Below are 20,757 nucleotides of genomic sequence, written 5' to 3'. Positions count from 1 at the left end.
AACATATTTATAAAGAATCAACTATAACTTGACATAACTATAATTAGTTTAACTTAGAATTTATCGCTTCTTGTGTAAATTAATACCTATCATATACAAGACAAGACTTTTATGCGATTATATACACAAGGACAATGGTATGATTACGGACTGATTAACTGTGGATAATGTTTAATTACAATTTTTATTCCAGATTTCTCATTGTGTATATGACATGAAACAACTTTGTTTGCCATTTTCATATAAATCAATAAATTTATGGATACACCCATGCTTTGGAAACGCTTTGATATCTCTCTGAGATGTGAAGTGTGGTGTTCCCATTCCTTCAATGTTCAATGCAAATTTATACCACTTTATGAAGAAAAAACTTAAAGCTCATACAATGAGTTATAGAAATGAATTACCTTTTGGGTTTGCTAATACAATTGAATAATCGATGTTTGGATAATCCACACAGCAAACTGATTAAAAACAGTTCCAAAACCAAGCCTAAACCTGAACACAAAAACTTGATCATTTTGCCTTTCTTCCCAAAAACCAGCCAACGCATCGCTAAAATCCTTCGAAAATACAATTTTTCTTTGGTTTTCATCCCCGTCAATAAACTTTGTTTCTCTTAACTAAAAGATCCCATTGACACACTCAACAACTGGGGCATCTACAGCATTTCATGGCAATGCAGATTATCATTATAGGCCAAACTAAACGTGCCCTAAAATACTGTTTAAATGAGCATAAAAGATACGTAAGAAACCAAGACTTTAACCGCTCATCCATAGCCCAACACTGCTGGTCCTTTGACCATAAATTTGACTTCTCTTCTGCAAATCATCCATAAATGTCCCTCACCGTCTGACTTGGATTCCTTCGAATCATTCCACATCAACAAAAACACAAACCAGTTGGTCAATGACCTATCTAGCACACCACCCTTCTCAAAAATCTGGCAACAGTTTCTACAATAATTATTCTTCTCTATCAGCATCACTATCATGTTCTCGGTTGTGATTGGCTCCGTCATTTTTCTTTTTTCCGTCCTCTTACTCTACTCTTTTGTTGCGGTTCATTTTGAATTTGACTCTTGTCTACAACAGCGAGTAACTCCCGCTATGAGGAGTTTCTCAATATTTTCTTTCTTCTTTGTTTCTGCTACTGAGGAAGGAACTTCATATAGTTCCGAAATGCGTATAGCCGTGTTCGTTTTGGAATTTTGGGTATATCCAAACGTAGATTATTCAATTGTATTAATGACAGTTATCCCAAATAATCAGAATAAGTTTTAGAAACTAGCTTTGTGCATTAAAATTTTATTTTGCTTCAATTATGATAGAAAGTTCAAGAGATACACACCTACTCCCAACAATCCTAGGCTGTGGATTTTGCGAGGAACCACAGGGTTCTATTGAGAAAAATACTCTACGAAGATCATCAACACCAACTATCATATCTTCGATACATCCAGTTTCCTCTCCATAGCAACTGAGTAGTCCTTCAAAATGTGCAAAAACACCAACTGTTCGCAATATGTGAATGAATATAGCATCAGGATTCTGGCACCACAGTCTGGTCATAAGTCCAGTAACCAAAGCTGTCAACTGTGTGTATAATATATATAATACGAAAATTTATTAAAAATGTTGAAAATAAATGAATATTAAAAATGTTAGAAATAAAAATGAAATTTAAAAAAAAAGTAATTTTTTGGATGGCACAAGCATTGAATTTCCATGCTTGTTCATTGAAAATAAAGTATAAATGGGGGAAGAAAAAGACAACAAACAGAACTAGAGGGGGAAGGTAAAAAGTTTAGATTTTTCAGTATCCATTCCTTATTATACAGGGTGATTATAATTGAAGTTGCGATTTCATAATGCAATAAAGTAAGAATCACTAGTCAGAATCACTATAAAAGTTGCATGAATACTCATGAAGCAATGGAATTTTGTTTGGTGAGGGAAAAACCAAAAAACTTTGATAGATGGTGCTGTACTCATGAAACAGTCCCTCGATGAGAATATCCACTCCACCAGCTTGAAGGGTACCCTGAAAGCATAAGGGTTCCATCGCTTCATGAGATTTGCGTTACACTTGTACTTTGCCAGCGGCATGTACCAACATCAATTTTAACTCATCCACCCAGGCAACTTTTTTTCATGTCTTTAGGGTCCAGTGGCAATATTTCCATGCCCAGGCTTATTGTAGCACCTTGTTATGTGCAGTCAGCAAAGATACTCTCATAGAACAATGGCTTCTGTACCTAATAGCAAGGAGATGGTTCTGGATGGTGTAGCTGCTAACACGTTTTGGTGCACAAATGTTAAACAGTAGAGTGATTTGTTGCACTGTGGCATGTCTCTATCTATCAATGTTACAATGTGGGCTAGCCAATATTGTCCCTACACATCAAGGTTACCAGACATCCTTCTTTTTGATATCATTTCAAGCATCCTCCTAGGTTTTAGAAAATTCACCCTGTTGTCCACCTTTTCGGGTTTTCAGAATTCTTTTTCTTCCGGGGAAATTTTTTGTTTCACTCTGAAACATAATATATTGTTTGTTTTTTTCTCTTGCATCTTTACATGCACGCTTTAACTAATCACCGTTAAAATTCCCAGAATACAAGACCCAAGTTGCCTCTAAGCAAGATAGGTGCTATTCTAACCATGGCCCAACTTGCTCCAGGATAACATGAAAAAGCTAGCCTGAAAAAAAAAAGGAAAATTTTTGCTCTGGAACAACAAAATCACAACAACCATTTTAAGAATACCATTGTTTGCTTACCAACATCTAATGCCACATCTGTACACTAAAGTGGAAAGGGACATTCCATTCAGAAATTCAAAAAGTAGGAAACAACACTCAATGCTGTGGTAAAATCGCTTCTGGCAAAAAAAGCTCTAGGCAAAGTCATAAAACTGACCAGAATGTGCGAACAATTAATTCATTAAAAGCGAGGGTATCACGCGATATTTGATATTTTTTCCTTTTTTAGTGGTTCTAGTTTAGTTAGGAAAAATTATTGTGGTGACAGATTTTTTTTTGTTGGTATAGTGGCGATATCTGTTGTGGAAATCAGGAAAAGTAACATTACCAAGGAGGCATGTGCAAGAATCCTCCTTTCTCAGTTATCAAATCTGGTAACCCTACCACACATCCACACACTGCTGTCCATGACAGTTGACCCTGGCAGGGATTCTTTTACTGGAATCAGTAACAATAGACCTTTCATGCAGTGTCGTGAAAATTCCCATGCCTGCATGCCTTCCAATATGGAGTGACCCATAAGTGGATATAGACTCCTCAAACAGGGGGGGGGGGAAGATCGTGAGAGCATGCATAGTGAGTGAGGGAGGAATGTCCTCCTTCACCCTCCCACCCATGCCAATGATAAAAACATTTCATGGGGAGGTCACCACTCCTGTATCCACCTATGGAGTGGCACATACGTCTGGCCTCAACAATTTTCCCATGATCAAATGCATTTAAATCTTTTGCCTTACCAATAATACATTCAACTATGACTGCTCTCATGATTCTACTACCAAAGTGCTGCTTACGTCATCTTCATGTCTGTCACTGACCGTCCACAATGTTTTTTTTGGCATATCACCAGCTGTCTCCTAATTCTAATTTTCACAGCATAATATGATTATAACTATTAATATGAAAAAATTTCTTACAGCTTGAGAAAAAACTATATCTCGTCGGTGCCGCACCTCTTGATTATCATCAAGTGAAACATCAGACTCCTAGGAAGTCAAAAATTAATTTGAAGCTGTGAAACAGTTTTGCACACATACAGATTCTTAAAAATTTGACAGTGTCAATTGTTAATAAATAATGTGTTTAAAATAAAATACAAAAAAATCAATATTTTCAAATTGTTTGCTTGTTAATAAACAAAATTTGAAATGTATTTTATTAAAATAATCATAAAATATATTAAATAAGTGAGGTCTTTGCTCACTTATGCAATGACAGAATGGAACTTTGTGCATTTGTTATGTCCAAATTTTTAAAGAATGACATTTGAAAGAAAAATGAATTTGATATTGAAATTATCATGATGTAAATTATTTTATCTATATGTTACAGTAAAAGCTTGAAGAGTGGTAAAAGCCCGAAAAACGCTTGTAAACGTATACATTTCAGACTTTTAACAAGAACTTCGGTAAATGTTGACATTTACCAACTTTCAGGGAAATTAGTAAAAATGTGAATTTTCTAATTTTCATAAATTTGAAAACTTGTCATTTATTAATCACAATGATCCAGATGCTAATTAAGATAATTAATTAGTCATTCAAATTTGTGAAAATTAGTAAAAATGTGATTTCTATAATTTTCATAAATTTGAAAGCTTGTCATTAATTAATCACAAAGAATCCTGATGCTAATTAAAATGTCAATTAATTAAGTAATTAGTCATTAAAGTTTATGAATTTATCTAATTCACAAACTTATCTTCTTTCCCGCACATCATCATGTGCACATGTTCTGGATATTTTAATGATAATTCGCAGTAAACTGTAATTACAGCTCGTTTCTGGCTTTTTCACCTCGGCAACAACCAAAACCAGTTGGCAAAAGTCTATTTTCCTCTACAGTTATCGAGTGTGAGCCAACAGATTTTTATAAATTTGAAAACTTGTCATCTATTAATCATCATGAACTTTTTAGTTCCTTATGATGATTAATGAATTACTTACAATCATGAATTAATTTATAAATTCTGAAAATGATTGTTTACAATTGTCTTGGCAAATTCATTGAATTTAATTTATAGTAATTTTGCTAGCTAATGTTTTTTGAAATGGGTTCCAAATGCAGTTGGTAGGAGTTATTCCATTTTATTTTCTGCAATTTTTGAAACTGCCAGAAATCCTGTGTGATAAAAAAAAAAGCCAGCCAGATTCATAAAACCACTTGTCTGAACTATCCTGCATGAATACCTTTTTACTACTTTTTTTACAAAAGAAGGCAAAATTTTGTCCCAGACAGTGTTCTCTACTCTACAGGATGTTTTGAAGCTTTTTTTTATAGTGTGCTTCACTATAGATATTTTGAAAGGCCTCATATGAGGCATTATCTTATTAGTACTGCGCCCTCCAAGGGGCGGCTCAAGCTTATCTGCTGCCGGGACTGTCGTGAGACAGTTTAGTTTTACCTGAGGATGATGTCACTCTCCGCTATCCATATGAAGGTTTTTTTAACAGCTGGCTGATGCAAATATATATTTAAGAAAGAGAAAAAATTCATCTGCCCTTGCAGGGAATTGAACCCACATCCTTTCACTTTCCAGGTAAACGCCCTAGACTACAAAGGCAAGGAATATTTGAATCTTTCCTTGGAGCTCATGTGCACTGAACAGGACTGTACATGGACAGCCGGACCTAACATGGACTGCTGTCAAAACTTTCGTAGCAGAGAGCGGCATCATTTTCAGATAAATTGCCATCTGGTGGCAGTGTCAGAAATTGTGAGCTTTGGTTTGAGTTAGGTCTGGCTGTCCATGTACAGCCCCATTCAGCACACACACGCTCTAAGCAAAGGGGATTCATTGGCTTTGAGGTCTAGTATGCTCACTCAGCGGTAGGGCATAAAATCATAGCGTGGTGGGCAAAGCAACATGTGAAAGGGTGGAAATTAAAAATAGAGCCATGAGCAACCAATGCCTTGCTCATTCGGTAGGGCATTCGGCAGAGCGTTATCAAACAGCAAGTCATGACAGCCACTGTGGTGGTCAAGTGGTTATAATGAGACTTACATCGCAAGAATCCGGGTTTGAACCCCACCATTGCTACAGTGGTGGTCAGTTAAAGTTAGTTTTCTGTGGTTCCCAGCTTCGAGGTGCAAATGCGGGCAGATTTACCTGTTAAAAAGTCTCGCCACAGAGAGCAACAGGCAATGATACAATTATTCAATCATCACACTTCAGTCATAGTTAGAAAAATTAATTCCAGCACTACACAGAAACAAACTTCACATTAGGTTTATAACACCCACATTCCAGAATGTACCAATTCATTAAAAATTCTGCAGAGGAATATGGACAAGGGGCATGTGTGGTTTAGTAGTAATAGCAAGTCATAACAGTTCTTTTTTCAATTAAAAACTCTGTTCTATTGTTTTAGAATTTGCAAAAATTATAAGAAACAACAGTCAGATTTCAATGCAGAAAAATGAGGTGAATTTCACCATTTTCATGGATAACTTCAGAAACATTTTATTTCTGTATTTTAATCCTTTTTTAATAGAACACCTGGGCAGGAATTTTGGTTGGTCTCCAGGCTCGAGCAATTTTTGAAAAGTCAAATTATATTTTCTTCAAATTTTATAGTGTAAAAAAATTTCAAAAATACAAAGTTGATTCACAAGGCCTGTCAGCCTCCCACTCAATTACAATTTGGCTCATCAGACAAAAAAAGTTATATCAATGAAAATAAGTAGTAATAACCCTGGTTATAGGCCTTTTGCTAATCTTGCGAAAACAGGAAATGGCTTGCATTGGTGCCTAAAGATTGGAAAATCACACTAAACCAACTTCAGCTAATCATCACTATCTGAGAAAAAAAACTCAAATATTTGTGATACAAAGCAATCAGGGCATCCACTGACTCAATTTAAAAATGTAGGAAAAGTGTAACGATTATACATAGTTACAATAATTTAGTCACATGGAATCATCTCACATGCTTATTAATATAATAAAGAAAATGGTCCTTAAAATCATAATTACATCAATTTCAATACACATATAATTTCTTACAGTATTCCTGGGCATTTTGTGGCATACTGGAAAATGATGGGGATAGGCAGTATGTCACCATATTTTTAGAACTATCTTTCCAGTCTTTTTTATTTAAAAAAAGTATGTTTAATAATCTTCTTTAATTCGTAACTGAAAATTGAGAGCTTATTTATGAAACAAATCTGCTCAATACAATTCAACAGCGAATGACTGGGTTCTCTGAAATAAAATTTATAAAAACAATGCAATAATTGGTTTATTATTAGAATATCTTGTGTCCATTGAAACCTCCAGCAGTTTTGAAACTTATTTTTTAAAGATAATAAGAAATAAAAACTGATTTGTGTAATTCACACAGGTTCGATTTGTAGCTATGATTGAGAGTAATTAGTGTGAATGGGACATGGCTATACGATCGAGTGCATATTCAATGTTCATTTTAAATTTTGCGAGTTTGATGGAAATATTAGTGGCACATCTAAGTACAGGGTGGGCAAAAAGTCTGTAGAAACTTTAAAAATGAATAAAACCGGAAAAACAACCGAAATAAAAAATGGTTTGCAGGGTTAGCATCGCTAGGTCACTGGAATTTTTTTTAAGACAGGGAAAAGATAATTAAAAAAATAGCTGATAGATGGCGCTGGTATGAGTGACTTCAGTGGAAATATGCAAATGAGACGGTTATAAGAACTTGCACTCGTAATAAATTCACCGTTGTAAACCATGTATATATATGTATAACATTACCATTGAGGCCCCCATTTAGGAAATAGTCCTCATTCTAGTCATTTATATATATTTTAATTTGTTTCACCTTATTTTTTTTCCGGGATCGATCGGCAAGATCATGTGTCGCCTATCTCGGCCGCCATCTTTATTTTACGTTGTCAGATTCGAAGATATATTTTTGTGCAATATTACTTTTCTCTCTCTCTCGTGAAGATATGTAAATTAGATGCAAGTTCAGTGCCGTACCTTCGTCTTTGTGATTGGTTCCGTCAAGAGGCATTATGGGAATGCTCTCTTATAAATACCAGATGCATAGTGAAATGCTCGTTACTTCTGACTGATTCCTGCGTCTTCAAAACAATTACTTATTCTAAGTCATCTCGCCCTGTTGAGGCATATGCCAGGAGATCTCTGTTAAAATAATGCATTAGTTGCAGAAAGGAGTGCTCCGGCACCTCTCGTTTCGTCATTGGTGCTCGTGTGATGATCAAAGGTTGTCATGGTCTCATCAGTTGTGTTGATTGATTGGTAGCCAGACCGGCTGCTTCTGGGCCTTTCTCAACGTTCGCCACATGCTGTCTCCTATGCAGGGTTGGCCTGTGGTTTCAACGGACACTTCAGAACGCAAACCTATGAAAACTGTGCTCCGGGGTTTTCTCTGATCATGGTACTTAAATGTGATATTCTGGACGGGATTGTGGGAGACCTGGACTAGCACATGAATTTCTGGACAAAGCGGTGAGAAGGTTCTTTTACTGTTTCAAATGTTTTGAGAGAAAAACTAACTGTGATAATCTTTTTGTGTTAAATTATAATAGTTAACGGAATAAATGTTTATTATTTAATGAATGCCTAATTTCTTTCATTGTTGTCATCTATTCAATGATCACACTGAAGTTAATATAATAATGAACCAGGAAATGCACCATATAAACGCTGCATATGTTGACCTGCTGCACTCTGCTGTTGCTGGATTTGACTTGCCCGCAATGTGTTATTCCCTGTGGTGGTGGTCATGTGGAACACATACTGCTATAATAAACAATTTGGAGGCATTCTGTTTGTTATTTGTGTATCTTTTCTTTGACTTGTGTACGTCAGCGCCACCTATCGGCTATTTTTTTTCTATCTTAAAAAAATTCCAGTGACCTAACGATGCTAACCCTGCAAACTGTTTTTTTATTTTGGTTATTTTTCCAGTTTTTATGAATTTTTAAAGATTTTACAGACTTTTTGCCCATTAAATCATGGAAAAGTGTTCAAGATTTATCAAAACAGAAAGAACAATTGAGCTGTCCAGTTTCAAAACCAAATAAGTAAAGAAATCAGTTTCAAAACCAGATAGATCCCATAGCTTGGTTGCAAAACCAGATAGATCCAAGAGAATTGTTTTTTCCCTGAAAGTAATATTTATAGAGCTAAAACTTTGTCATGACCTGTGTCTGTCTGATATTTTTAACTTTTGTAAATTATTTGTAACAATTTGTAAAAAAAATTCTTCTATAAATAATGCAATTAATTAGTTTTTTGTTTCTCTGGAAAAATTTGTGAAAAGTGGGGTGTTGAGATCCTATTTTGAAACTAGACAGCTCGATTAGAAAAATGCTTAAATGACAGAGAAAGACCAAATCGCCAAAAAGAGTTTCTCCATCCAGTTTTCAATTGATAACCAGAAAAAAAACAAAAATTTCTAGATTGGAAAAAAACAAAAAGCTGAACTTATCTACTTTTTTGAAAGATAATTTTTGAACTTTTGCATCAGTGTCTAAACTTTTGTGTCATGCTGTAGTCAATTGTTTATTCCATGGAAAACAGGCTGTGAATAGAGGTAAGAACAGTGAAGTCCATGAAGATGCGGAGATATGTTTATAAACATACCCTAACCATTACACTTTGTGTATTTATCACTTCTTCTGCAACACAAGGTATTTTTGCTAGCAACACCATAAGTTTGTGATCACAAAAATAATGTTAAACAAAAGCTTAGTTAAAATGATACGAGCTTTTTTAAAGCTCAGAATTTTGATTTTCATTTATGTAGAATGAAAATGAATGACTCTTACCCTCATGGATATATAGCTATATGTTAAACGAGCAGTTCTTTCCAGCTGTGAAATGGCATGGCGGAGTTTTTTAATAGTTGGCATAAGCTCTTGTTTCCAATCTCTCGCATCAACAGGATCCAATTTCTTTGAAGAACTAATGAATGCTTTAACTTTAGTGTTCAAGCTGATTATACAAGCCCTTATATTTACATGGAGAATATCCTAAAAAAAAGTGGTTATATTTTCACTGATAAGACTTTTTGCATAGAAAATTGCTTGAACAAATCACTCAACTTTGAGTACATGTTTATCTATATATTTATTCAATATTGCTTGGCCGAGGCCTGTACAAGAGAATGTGATGATGAAATATGACAAAGGTGAAACGATGTTGCAACTAAAATTGGAAATCGTAGTACAATCAAAAACATTGGATGTGAGGTTGTTGCAATCGGTTATAGTTTGAGGAAAGACTTTAGATTTTAAACAGTTTGTAGATGCAAGAATGGGTTTTAATTTTTGGGGATGGTTAAGTATATTGGAAAAATGTAAAGGGTCATTAGAATATGGGAAATGTCTATATTTAAAAAGCCTTGGAAAATTTTGAAAAGTAGAGTTAATCAAGAGATAAGCCTATGAGAGGTAAGTGGATAAATATTGAGTTGGAGCTTGCGCTCTGCAATGGAGGAAGATCAGCAGTTAAAAATGAAGTGGGTGGACTGTCAACAAATTTAACTTTTGTCTATATTTATTAATTCAATATTGTTTGGCCAAAGCCTATACAAGAGAATGCGGTGATGAAAATTGACAGAGGTGACTGTTGATGCTACAAATGAAATCAGAAATTGTATTAAAATCATATTATATTTGATGGGAAGTTGTTCCAATTGATCAAAGTTCAAGGGAAGAAACTAAATTTTAAAGAATCAGTGAATGTAAGGAAGGGTTTCAGCTTTTGGGAATGGTTAAGCCTATCTGAAAAGTGTGAAGATTTGATTAAAATATGGGGATTTGCTAAAATACTTTTGTCATGGAGGATTTTGAAAAGTAGGGTTAGATGAGCAATATATCTATGACAGGTAAGTGGTAAGATATTAAGTTGACCCTTGAGCTCAGTGATGGAAAAAGATGAAGATCAGCAGTTTAAAATGAAATGGATGGATTTATTTTGAATAGATTCAACCTTCTCTATATTGGTTTCAGTATAGGGATCCCAAATTTCACAGGCATAGGAGAGAACTGGAAGGATGTAAGTTTGAAATAAGTTTGCAGAGATGTCGGACATGGCGAGTGGAATTTTTAAGGTGGAAATATAGTGGTACCTTGGCTAACGAACGCCTCAGCTTTTTAAGTTTTTGGCTAATGAATATTTTTCTGCCTCGGCTAACAAACATTTATTTTTGTTGATATGGATTTATGCATCAACATAAAACAGCCAAGTTGTGAACTTCGGTTTTGGCTCTTTAGCACTTTCAGAGATTGGCTTTTTAGTACCCCCCCCCCCCAATCATCATCAGAATTACTGTCACTCGAGCCCTATAAACTTTTCTTTCCTTTCCTGCTTTTTTTTTCCAGATGTACCACCACTTCTTTCTGAATGTTATTGAACCATTTCATGTAAAATGAAAGATTCAGCTAATTTAGAATACATTAAAAAAAAAAGAAAGAAAAAGGAGTCTATGTTATCAGAACACATGTTCTTTCAGTGCAAGACATTTAACTGAAGTCTGTAAAGCTCTGTAAAAATTGATTTAATTCATTGACAAAAAGTTGACTGTAAATAAATGAGATCTGTAGAGACAGATGACATTTAAATTTAATGGAAGATGGTGTAAAACTATTACCTCTGCTGAAAGGAAGGATCCATAATTTAATCTTGAAAATGTGATTTATGAGTATATACCACAACAACACCTGAGTTATATTATCTACAACATGCAAATAGATCAAATCCATCTAGATTATATAAACAACTTTTCACTGAAAATCCAAAACCTCAGATCACAAGTGCATCTACCGATGATAAATTTTCATGTAAATGTGATATCAATAAATCAATTTTTCTGATGCTTCTTATGTTATTACACCATTAATATCTGTAGTTGGTTGAGAATTTTTGTCCTCGGAATGGTTTAAGAAGCTACTGAACTCCTCCAGGGTACTAAGATGGCTAATGTTTATTTCAAATGCGATAATAAAAAATAAGTACATGGATAAGAGCCCAGCAGTTGGAAGAAGATTTTTTTTTGGATGATTACGAATATGGACACAGATTTTCTGTTTGTATCAATTTTGCGATATCAACAAAAATTTAAATTATCAAGAACTACTAAGTCTTCATAAGAAATGTTTTAAAAATGTACCAAAAGTGTATGTCTGCTCAATATGATCTGACCCACAACTAAGTGTGAGCAAGCGAGGCGGGTGAGTGCTTATTAACATTGCAAAGGAGAGAGGGCTGCCAAATGAATGCTTTATCCAGCTGCCCAAGTATCTAGATGAGTTCTAGAGACTGGTGCACCTGACTTCATGAAAATTGATAGAACAGCCAAACATTTTTTTACAAACTTTTGTTGAATTATTTTTTTCTTACCCCTGATTTATTGTCCCTTTGATGCCAGTGCTCCGCATAAGTTACACAGACCTAGAGCCACCCCCAGCCTCTGGTATATAATCTTCATCTTAACTTGTCCTCCCACAGGATTCAAGAAAAAATTTATAACCAGTATTCTGGCATGACTAAATATTAATGCAATTAGTTGCAATAAATTAGATTGGTGTTTGTCAAATTAACTACAATGTAATTAACTCTGACTCAACATTCTGCTCAAAGAGCTTATTTTTGGCAACATTTCCAGGTTTTAATTTTTGTATGCTGCTCTGAAAATATCCATTTCACTTATCCCATATATCAACGGTTCTCAATCTTTGGGAGACTGCAACCCTGTTTATTTCTTTTCGTAAGTGGAAGGCCCAGTCATGCACACTACTAACACAAAGTAATGAGGAAAAATGAAACAGTGAATCATTCATGGCCCAGTTTAACTGATGGCAGGACCCGGCGGTCAAAACACTGTCATACATAATTACGTGATAAAAACTATTAAAAAGTTTCACACAAACTTTAAGATTTACATAATAAAATATTTGCATATATTTGGCTCGAAAATAAATCATGACTTCTTGATGATTTCAACAATTAATTATTGTAAATTATTACTCAAAAGTATTTTTTATCATTACACATAGTGTTTGATTACAAGTCAACCTATCAATGTGTCCCTGAAGCAACAAAAAAAATTGGGCATAGCCGTATAAACTTTGATTGAGGATGAGATCCCTCCCCCAAATATTTATTATAAAAATGAATGTAATAAAATGTACATTTTTTCCCCTCAATATATCTTAGTTTTCTACTCCTTCACACTGTTTGTATAAGTTTTGTTATATGCTGTGTAAACCAAGAGAGTGCTAAAACATTTCTGTTTGCAACTCGAAAAGTTTGTAAGTTGAGGAGTAATTATATACATTTTTTTTAGATGCTGCAAATTTTTTTTTTGCACTGAGCAGCAAAATTCTTAAGGCCAACCTTGCGTTCACATTTATAAAATATGTCTGGAATTGAAAATTATTTTGGTATGTTGATGTTCTGTTTTATGCAGGTTTTACTGTATCATTATATAGGAGTCTAAGTCTTTCACTGTGTTTAATATTAAACTCACCAGAGGTTGTAGTTCTTCAGAAAATGTTTCAACACCTTTTTTTGGTATCAGCTCTTTTAATTTGATTTTATCAGTTTTTGGTGGGTCTGAAAAATTTATCAGTTGTTTGGTTTCCTTTCTATCTTCATACTTTTTTGGTATACACCCAGTACACTTAGTTTGCTCGGACCAATCAATGGAAATGTTATTTTGATGAACATCAAATGACTCGGAAGAATCTTTCAAAAGATTTCTTGAATTTCCCTCAGAAGGCTTGTTATCACAGATATGCTCATATGCATCATTCTCGTCAGATTCAGTAGAAAGAGTCTCATTGCTAACATCAGATGACATACTTTTACCAGAATCATTATCAAATGTTTTGATCATAATAGAATCTGAAGATGATTTGTGGTGATTATTATCAGCTGACTTATTGTCACCTGGATGTTTGAGGCTTCTATCTTCATTCTTATCAGTATCTATTGAGAGCTTCACTACATCACCTTCGATCAGTTTATTATCATCTAAGAAATGGGCAGGTCTTCCATTATCCCAAGAATCTGCAAACTCCCTTTCCTTATCACTCAACGTTTCCTCAGAAGAAATAATCTCTGGTGTTTTGCTCTTCTCAGAATTAGCAGCAGAGAGAGTCTTGTCTTCATCAGTTGATGAACTTTCATGTGAATCATTATTTGATGCTTCAGTCACATTGGAATCTGAAGATGTTTTGTGGTCATTATCATCATCAGTTGACTTGCTTTTATCTGAATGTATGTAAATATCTAATGCCTTGTTTTTATCAGAATCTATTGAAAGCTTTACTGAACTACCTTGGGGTGACTTGCTATCATCTAAGAAATACATAGATGCTCCATTTGCTCCAGAATCTGTTAACTCCCTTTTTTTATCATTATCACTTGGCTTTTTCTCATCTGAATCATTATATGATGATTTGCACTCAGCCAAATCAGTAGAAAAGGTTTCAAGGGAATCATCAATTAACTTTCTTTCACTTGAATGTGCACAACTACCTGATGACTTGTTCTCATCAGTATCTGTTAAGAGTTTGACTGTATCACTTTTGGGTAGCTTATTCTTATCTGAGATTACTCCGCTCTCAGCAGTTGAAGACTTTTCTCTGACATTATTAGTTGGTAGCATTTCAACGGAGCACTTCTCTGGTGCTTTGTCACTATGAAAACCTTTTGAGAGCTTTGTATCAATCATAATCTTTCCTTTATACTCTTCTTCCCCTATATCATCATTAGCTGCTGCAAAAAACTCTTTGTCCATCTCCATTAATTCACATTGTTTTATAGCTAGCTTCTCAATTGTTTCATCAGACATTGCTTTTGCTGGCTTTCCAAGACCTTTCAATAGCTTTTCTTTTGTCTTTTGAGAAACTTCAGATGCACTGAAAATGGTTTTTTGAGAAGCTGATGTTGACATGCTTTCATCTGTTTCCCCAGAAGTTGATGTGCTAGAACCTGTTTCTTCAGAAAACAATGTGCTGGAACCTGTTTCTTCAGAAAATGTGCCGGAACCTGTTTCTTCAGAAATTGATGGGTTTGAACCTTTCAAAGAAGTTGCTGCATCTGAACCTGTTCCCTCAGAATTTGATGTACTTGGACTTGTTTGCTCATAAATTGCTCTTATTTTCTCCCAAAATGAAATCATATCACTAACCGACTGAGCAGCACAACTATGAGTGATCAGGTTAGCCTGGAAATAAAAAAATAAGAAAATTAAAAGTTGAGCAAAAAACACATTGAAATGTGTAAACATATCAGAATAAGATAGGCAAGTCCTTAAAATCTATATCCTTTACGCAAACATAAAACAATCCAAAGTTAAACAACCCCACAGTATCAAACTCACATTTGGCATGATGGTATCAAAAATAGAGAACAAAAGCTTCGATATAAAACTACAGAAAATGCCTTGGGAAAAACACAAACAATCTACTCTGTTTATTTACAACCTTATGTTTGAATGAAAATTTTGCTTTTTAATCTTTCAATGTTATTTAGGTTTTAGGCTATTAACCATTTTTTATCTATTCATTTATTTTATTAATATACCTCTACTCATTCCCAACTTTTAAACCACAATTTTTAGCTTTTAGTGTTTTTAATTTTATAATTTTCTTTTAGTTTGTGTGTAATTGTATATTTTTAACAATGCAATATTTAAAATGAACTGTACTGAAGTTTAATTAATGAAATATTGTCACATACTGTACTTTGTAACACTAATAAGGATCAACAATAAGAACTCATTTATTTTAGATTATCCTTACAGAGCAGAGAAATCCAAGCAACCCACAACTGTGCAGGGTTATAAAAACGGAAAATTCCATAAATTAAGCAGAAAAAAATTAAATATTCCTTTATAAAAAAACCATAAGTGTTACTTTGCTATTTTTGTCAATGTAAATATTATTTTTATTGTATAACTAGCAAAAACATCCAGCATTGCCATAGTAAAATTGTGAATGCACAAAATATGATAAAGTAAACATGCATATTTCAAATCTTTATGATCTCTCTTTCTCTCACATCTACAGTGAAATTCTCCCCAAAACATGAGAAAGCTTAGCAAACTAGTTTGATGAGAAATTGGATTTATTACTTATGTTTTAACAAGAACTTCATGGCAGATGCGAGTAAAGTATTGATCTTGCTGTAAAAAACTCTTATTTTTTTGCACTTTATTTCCAAATTTTTTGGAGGTTTTACGTAGACAAATCTGGATTTGAAGCAAAAATTCAAATGTACTTGGTGGCTTTTCATAGTGCTTGTTCCATTTCTGCAATAAAATTTTGGTTGTTACCATTGACTATTTTAAAATTTTTGTAACTATAACCATAACCGCTGAGAATTAACAGAAGTGAAATAATAGATATCTTGAGCCAATGCATAATGACTATTGACAGCACAAATGCTGATTGTCTATTTTTTTTCAAACATCCAAAACCTCAGTCTACTCCCACTGCAGGTATCTACTACCGTTTCATCACAGAACAGGCCCAAACATGTTGGAACTATATTGCTGTACCTATAGAGGTGTGTGCATACAGCAATACCTATTATGTGTTCAGTGAGTGCTGTCATAAATGTTTGCAATTGGCATGGCATGCATATGAATGTATATTAGTTTGTGGTTCACTGTAAACTTTTAGACTTATAAAGGGAAAACTGACTCGCATTTGTGACTTGGAAAAGCACAGACTGGTTGTCACTACAACGTTTTGGGGGGAGGGGGTGGCAGATTTGACATCATTTTCCCCAGAGAAAACTAAGGAATTATGTGTAAGGAAAGCATTAATTATTTCATAGTAAAAACTTGAGGGATTTAAGAACATTTTGGAACTCTACAAGATACTGTCAAAATTTGAAAGCCTCTCAGAACATCCGGAAGACTTGACTTGGCATCTATGCAAATGGAGCATGTCTAGGACATACTAGAGAAACTGCTCTCACAATACCATTCACTGACTAGATCTCTCACAGAGCTTTAAAAAGCACTACTGAAGAGCAGGAACTGAAGTCCCAGGAACAGCTGGATAATTTATAGCAGAGTATGTATGCCAAGGTGCTGAGCCACATGTATTTCAGTATCAGCCATGCATTATATTGAAAACATTGAAAATTATGAAATCTTTTTGTGTTTATTAAACGAGCATAATGGATGCATACCATCCATTAACTCGCTCCAGACACTTTTTTTTTAAAAATCTTCATGTTGAAAAATATTTTTCTGCTTGATGTTATTTCATTCATTTATAAATTTTGTTACAGTTCTGAGCAAACAAAATTGCTTAAATGGACAATATTGTTAATTTTTACACGAGATTGCAACACAATAGAATTATAAGAAAATTATTCATAAAATATTCAAGCTTCACAGAAAAAATAAAAATATATAAGAAATGTACTTTTCGACTCAAAGAATTGAGGATTTTATTGGTGGCAGTTGGTTCCAGTGGATCCAAATATTCAAGCAAAGCTTGAATATCTTTCTCTATCTCTTCATGTAATTGATCAATTCGGTATATAGCCTCAGCAGCTCTGGATATTGGGTCTGGACCCAGGACAGCACTTCTTATGTCCCTAATTTAAAAATAAATATGTGATGCTTTGTCATAATTAAACATGAGAAATGCAGTACAGTAGACTCTCACTAATCCGGCACATATCAGACCAGGGTGTGCTGGTCTCTGAAATCTATTGAAAAAGCCCATTCAAATAATACAAACTTCTACACAAATGCATGCACTGACATGTTTTTCTCTTCTATGGAGGAAGGGGGGTCTCAAGGAATACCCGCCTAAAAAATGCTGGATTAGTATATGGGCCACACTAGTGCACAACCGGTTTATTGAGAGTATACTGTATTATTAACAATTGCAGCAGAAATGGGCAAAATACAGGCTAGCTATAATCGAAGTAGAGATATGTTTACAGCCTGATTGTAAAACACCTGTTGGCCCAAATTCAACCATATTTGATGTGAAAAGCATTTACAATTTAGAATTAAGTTGTTCTAAAATCAATAGTCCAGAGATTTCAGTACCAAGGACCAAAACAGTGTGGCACTGCAAGCTCTATTTTTTGAAAAAAAGATAGGCATAGGATGCATGGAAAATTATGAAACTATGTATATATTTATTACTATTGAATCAAAAACTTCGTACCTCTTCACATATGGACGAACACCTTTAAGTCTATTCAATCTTCTGAGAAGTCCTCCATCGACAAATCCCATGGTGAAAGCTGAAAATGCTCCCACAGTGACCAGATCATAGACACCAGCTGCAAAATATTCATATAAAAAATAAAAAATAAAGAATATAAAGAGTGCATTGGCTATAACTAAAAAGAATCCATGCCAGGATTTCTCAATCTTTTGATTTGCGGAACACTTCTAAAATAACTTTCTATGGCAGAGACCCTTAGCTTCTTTCCTTTATTTACTCACAAAATTTACTATTTGTTTTATTTTCCTGGAGAGCCCCTGAAAAGTGCGCAAATAAAAATCCCTCATAGAAATCACATAGCAACTGCATTGCTATTTGATTCCAAGTTGTCTGAGCACATCCTATTCCTTCCAAGTTTATAAACCTGGTCCTGAGACATCCTGTGTTGTAGAGATATGTTTTATTATCTAAAACACAGTTTTTTAAACTTTTTGATTCATTGCCTCCTTTTTCTGAAATTTTTTCTCTCATCGCCCCCCCCCCCCGCAAGTGAACCTATAGGATCCTATATTAAACCCAGGGCTGGATTAACTATTAAGCAAAATAAGCATGTGCTTAGGGCATCCAGAGGAAAAAAAGCACCATAAAAAAGATAAATTAGTACATTGTTTTTAAATGTACAATTTTTTTCTGCGCATCAACCATCCAGTAGAAAATCCTAACATTTTAAATTTCAAGAGCACTTGACTTCATAATTGAAGGTTTTTATTGGTTGACCAGGGCCACAACTAAAAGAGGGAGGTTGGGAGGATCTGTTCCCTGAGTGATGGACCAGGAAGGGCATCGAGTTTACACTTTTTTCCCTTTATAAATTATGAGAAGGGGGTGCCAAAATAGATACAGGATCCCTTCCCCCAAGCGACAGTAAATTTCTATTTCTACTTACTAAGGGTGACGCAAAAGAAGAGAAACTTAATCCAATTGCAAACAAGAACTCACGTTAATGCTCAGTTTTTGGATTGAGATTTCGCGCAATTTCCATAAAGTAAGCCCAGAGCCGTCTCAACAGCAACATAGGCAAAACAAATTTTTCTGAGCACTCTTCCCCTAGCCAACCCACCCCACCTAAAAATACCTGCTTTCCAATTTGCACACTCACTCTCTCAAAAATTTTAACCACATCAAATTGTTATGAGGCCTTCGCAGCACTTGAGGTTCCCAAGTCGTGGCATTTGCTAATAATGGGCACTTTGGAAATAGTGTGATGTAATTGAGGGAAAGTTCTTCGATTTTTACAAAATTTTACCAAATAAAATTATTTATGAAAATTTGAGTAAAATATATACTATTATAAGTTTGGAGGCCCACTAAAACATGGGACCCTGAGCAAATGCCCATGTGGAAATCGGGCCCTACTTACTTGCACTCGAAAATTATAAACAGATCTAATTGTCATGAAGGGCCATGGGTTATACATAAGGTTAAAAGTAAAGAGAGACGGGGGACACACACACACACACACACCAAAATCATGAGTGCTTAGGGCCTTCATATGGGTTAATCCGGCCTTGGTTAAACCAGTAGCTTTTATCGCCCCCACCAGACCATTCCATTGCCCACCAGGGGGAGATATTGCCCACTTTGGGAAACACTGATCTGAAAAATTGTTATCACTGAAATAAGACAAATGCTCTAGGAAGAGAATATAGAGACTGACAACTATAATGTTAGCTTTTAACTAAGTGCACTTTAAAACAGCCTCATAGTTAAAGTTAGAATTTTTTTTTTTCTTTTGCGTCATTAGCCTCATTTGGTGTAGTAATGTCTCTCTTTGAGCATTTTCATTCATATTTCCTTAGTAATAAAATTAGTAAAGCAATATGCAGTAAAACTTCATTATAACAATATTTTGCATGACCAGAAAAAAATATTGTTGTAAAGGGATTGAGCTATATTATTAAAAAGAGGGGAAAACCTTTTACTTATGAAAAATTAAGTAAACCCTTCCTCTCACATTAATTAAAAAAGAAAAACCTTTTACTTTTTTAGTAAAAGCAAACCCTTCTTCAGTTAACCTTTTACTCAGACTGAAGTATATGATTAATAATAAAAATCACCTTCTACTTACTTACAAGAGCAAATCCTTCAGAAATGATGAGTCTGGTCAGTAGCAGACTCATCTGTGAAGTAAAAGGTTGTTTTACATTTTCATTCCGTTATGGCTAAGTTAGTGAACATGGAAAAAGTTGCAAATTACAATCCTTGTCAAACCCCACATACCTCTGATCTTAAGTTTATTTTGTTGTGAATAAAATAATTTGGAATGGCTTACAAATCACTTTTCAAACGAATATTCTAGAATGTAGAGGTAGTGCCACAAAAAATGAAAATATGTTTGCAGTATTTTGCTGATCCTTGCTATCAAAATGAAATTGAAGAACTTGGACATAGGCAGAGATAGACTTGGAAGTCTGAAGGGGGGGGGGCACATTCATTATTGCTGGGGGGGGCATGATGATGATGATGTCAATTCATATATATACATTAGATCAGCCGGCTCCATCTTTGTTGCTGGGGGGGGGGGGGACGCCCCCCGCCCTTGAACACTTGGAGTGTCAAATGCTATAGTATCGGTGACTTTATGTGCTGCTGTAGACTGTATAACAACTCAGGCTGGTCGCTGGATAAAATTCCCTGCTATGCAAGATGAAATACTAGAGGCAAAGGAATTATGGCAGAGAAAATATATCTATTTCCAACAGCAATTGGTGTGATTGGTCATACCCATGTAAGGATACTCAAACCAAAAATCCATAGCAATGAATA

The 20,757-nt window shown here is 34.7% G+C and overlaps 1 protein-coding gene across 1 annotated transcript in view; it reads right to left on the bottom strand.

The window, feature by feature from the left end:
• LOC149085335 (uncharacterized) overlaps positions 1–20,757 on the bottom strand; it is a 111,873-nt gene that overhangs the window by 22,592 nt on the left and 68,524 nt on the right. Inside the window, exons 14-19 of the mRNA XM_089233297.1 lie at positions 17,929–18,046; positions 17,170–17,344; positions 13,251–14,954; positions 9,547–9,750; positions 3,684–3,752; positions 1,354–1,598 (exon numbers count right to left, since the gene is read on the bottom strand). Coding sequence (XP_089089423.1) covers positions 1,354–1,598; positions 3,684–3,752; positions 9,547–9,750; positions 13,251–14,954; positions 17,170–17,344; positions 17,929–18,046 — 2,515 coding nt within the window. The remainder of the gene's footprint in view (positions 1–1,353; positions 1,599–3,683; positions 3,753–9,546; positions 9,751–13,250; positions 14,955–17,169; positions 17,345–17,928; positions 18,047–20,757) is intronic.

Source organism: Pholcus phalangioides, unplaced genomic scaffold (assembly GCF_987345545.1).
Source record: "Pholcus phalangioides strain wild (caught in Gottingen) unplaced genomic scaffold, Ppha-v1.0 ptg000007l_1, whole genome shotgun sequence".
In the NCBI taxonomy this organism is placed as follows: Eukaryota; Metazoa; Arthropoda; class Arachnida; order Araneae; family Pholcidae; genus Pholcus; species Pholcus phalangioides.
The sequence above is the reverse complement of the archived record's forward strand: the minus strand, read 5'-3'. Positions and strand labels throughout refer to the sequence as shown.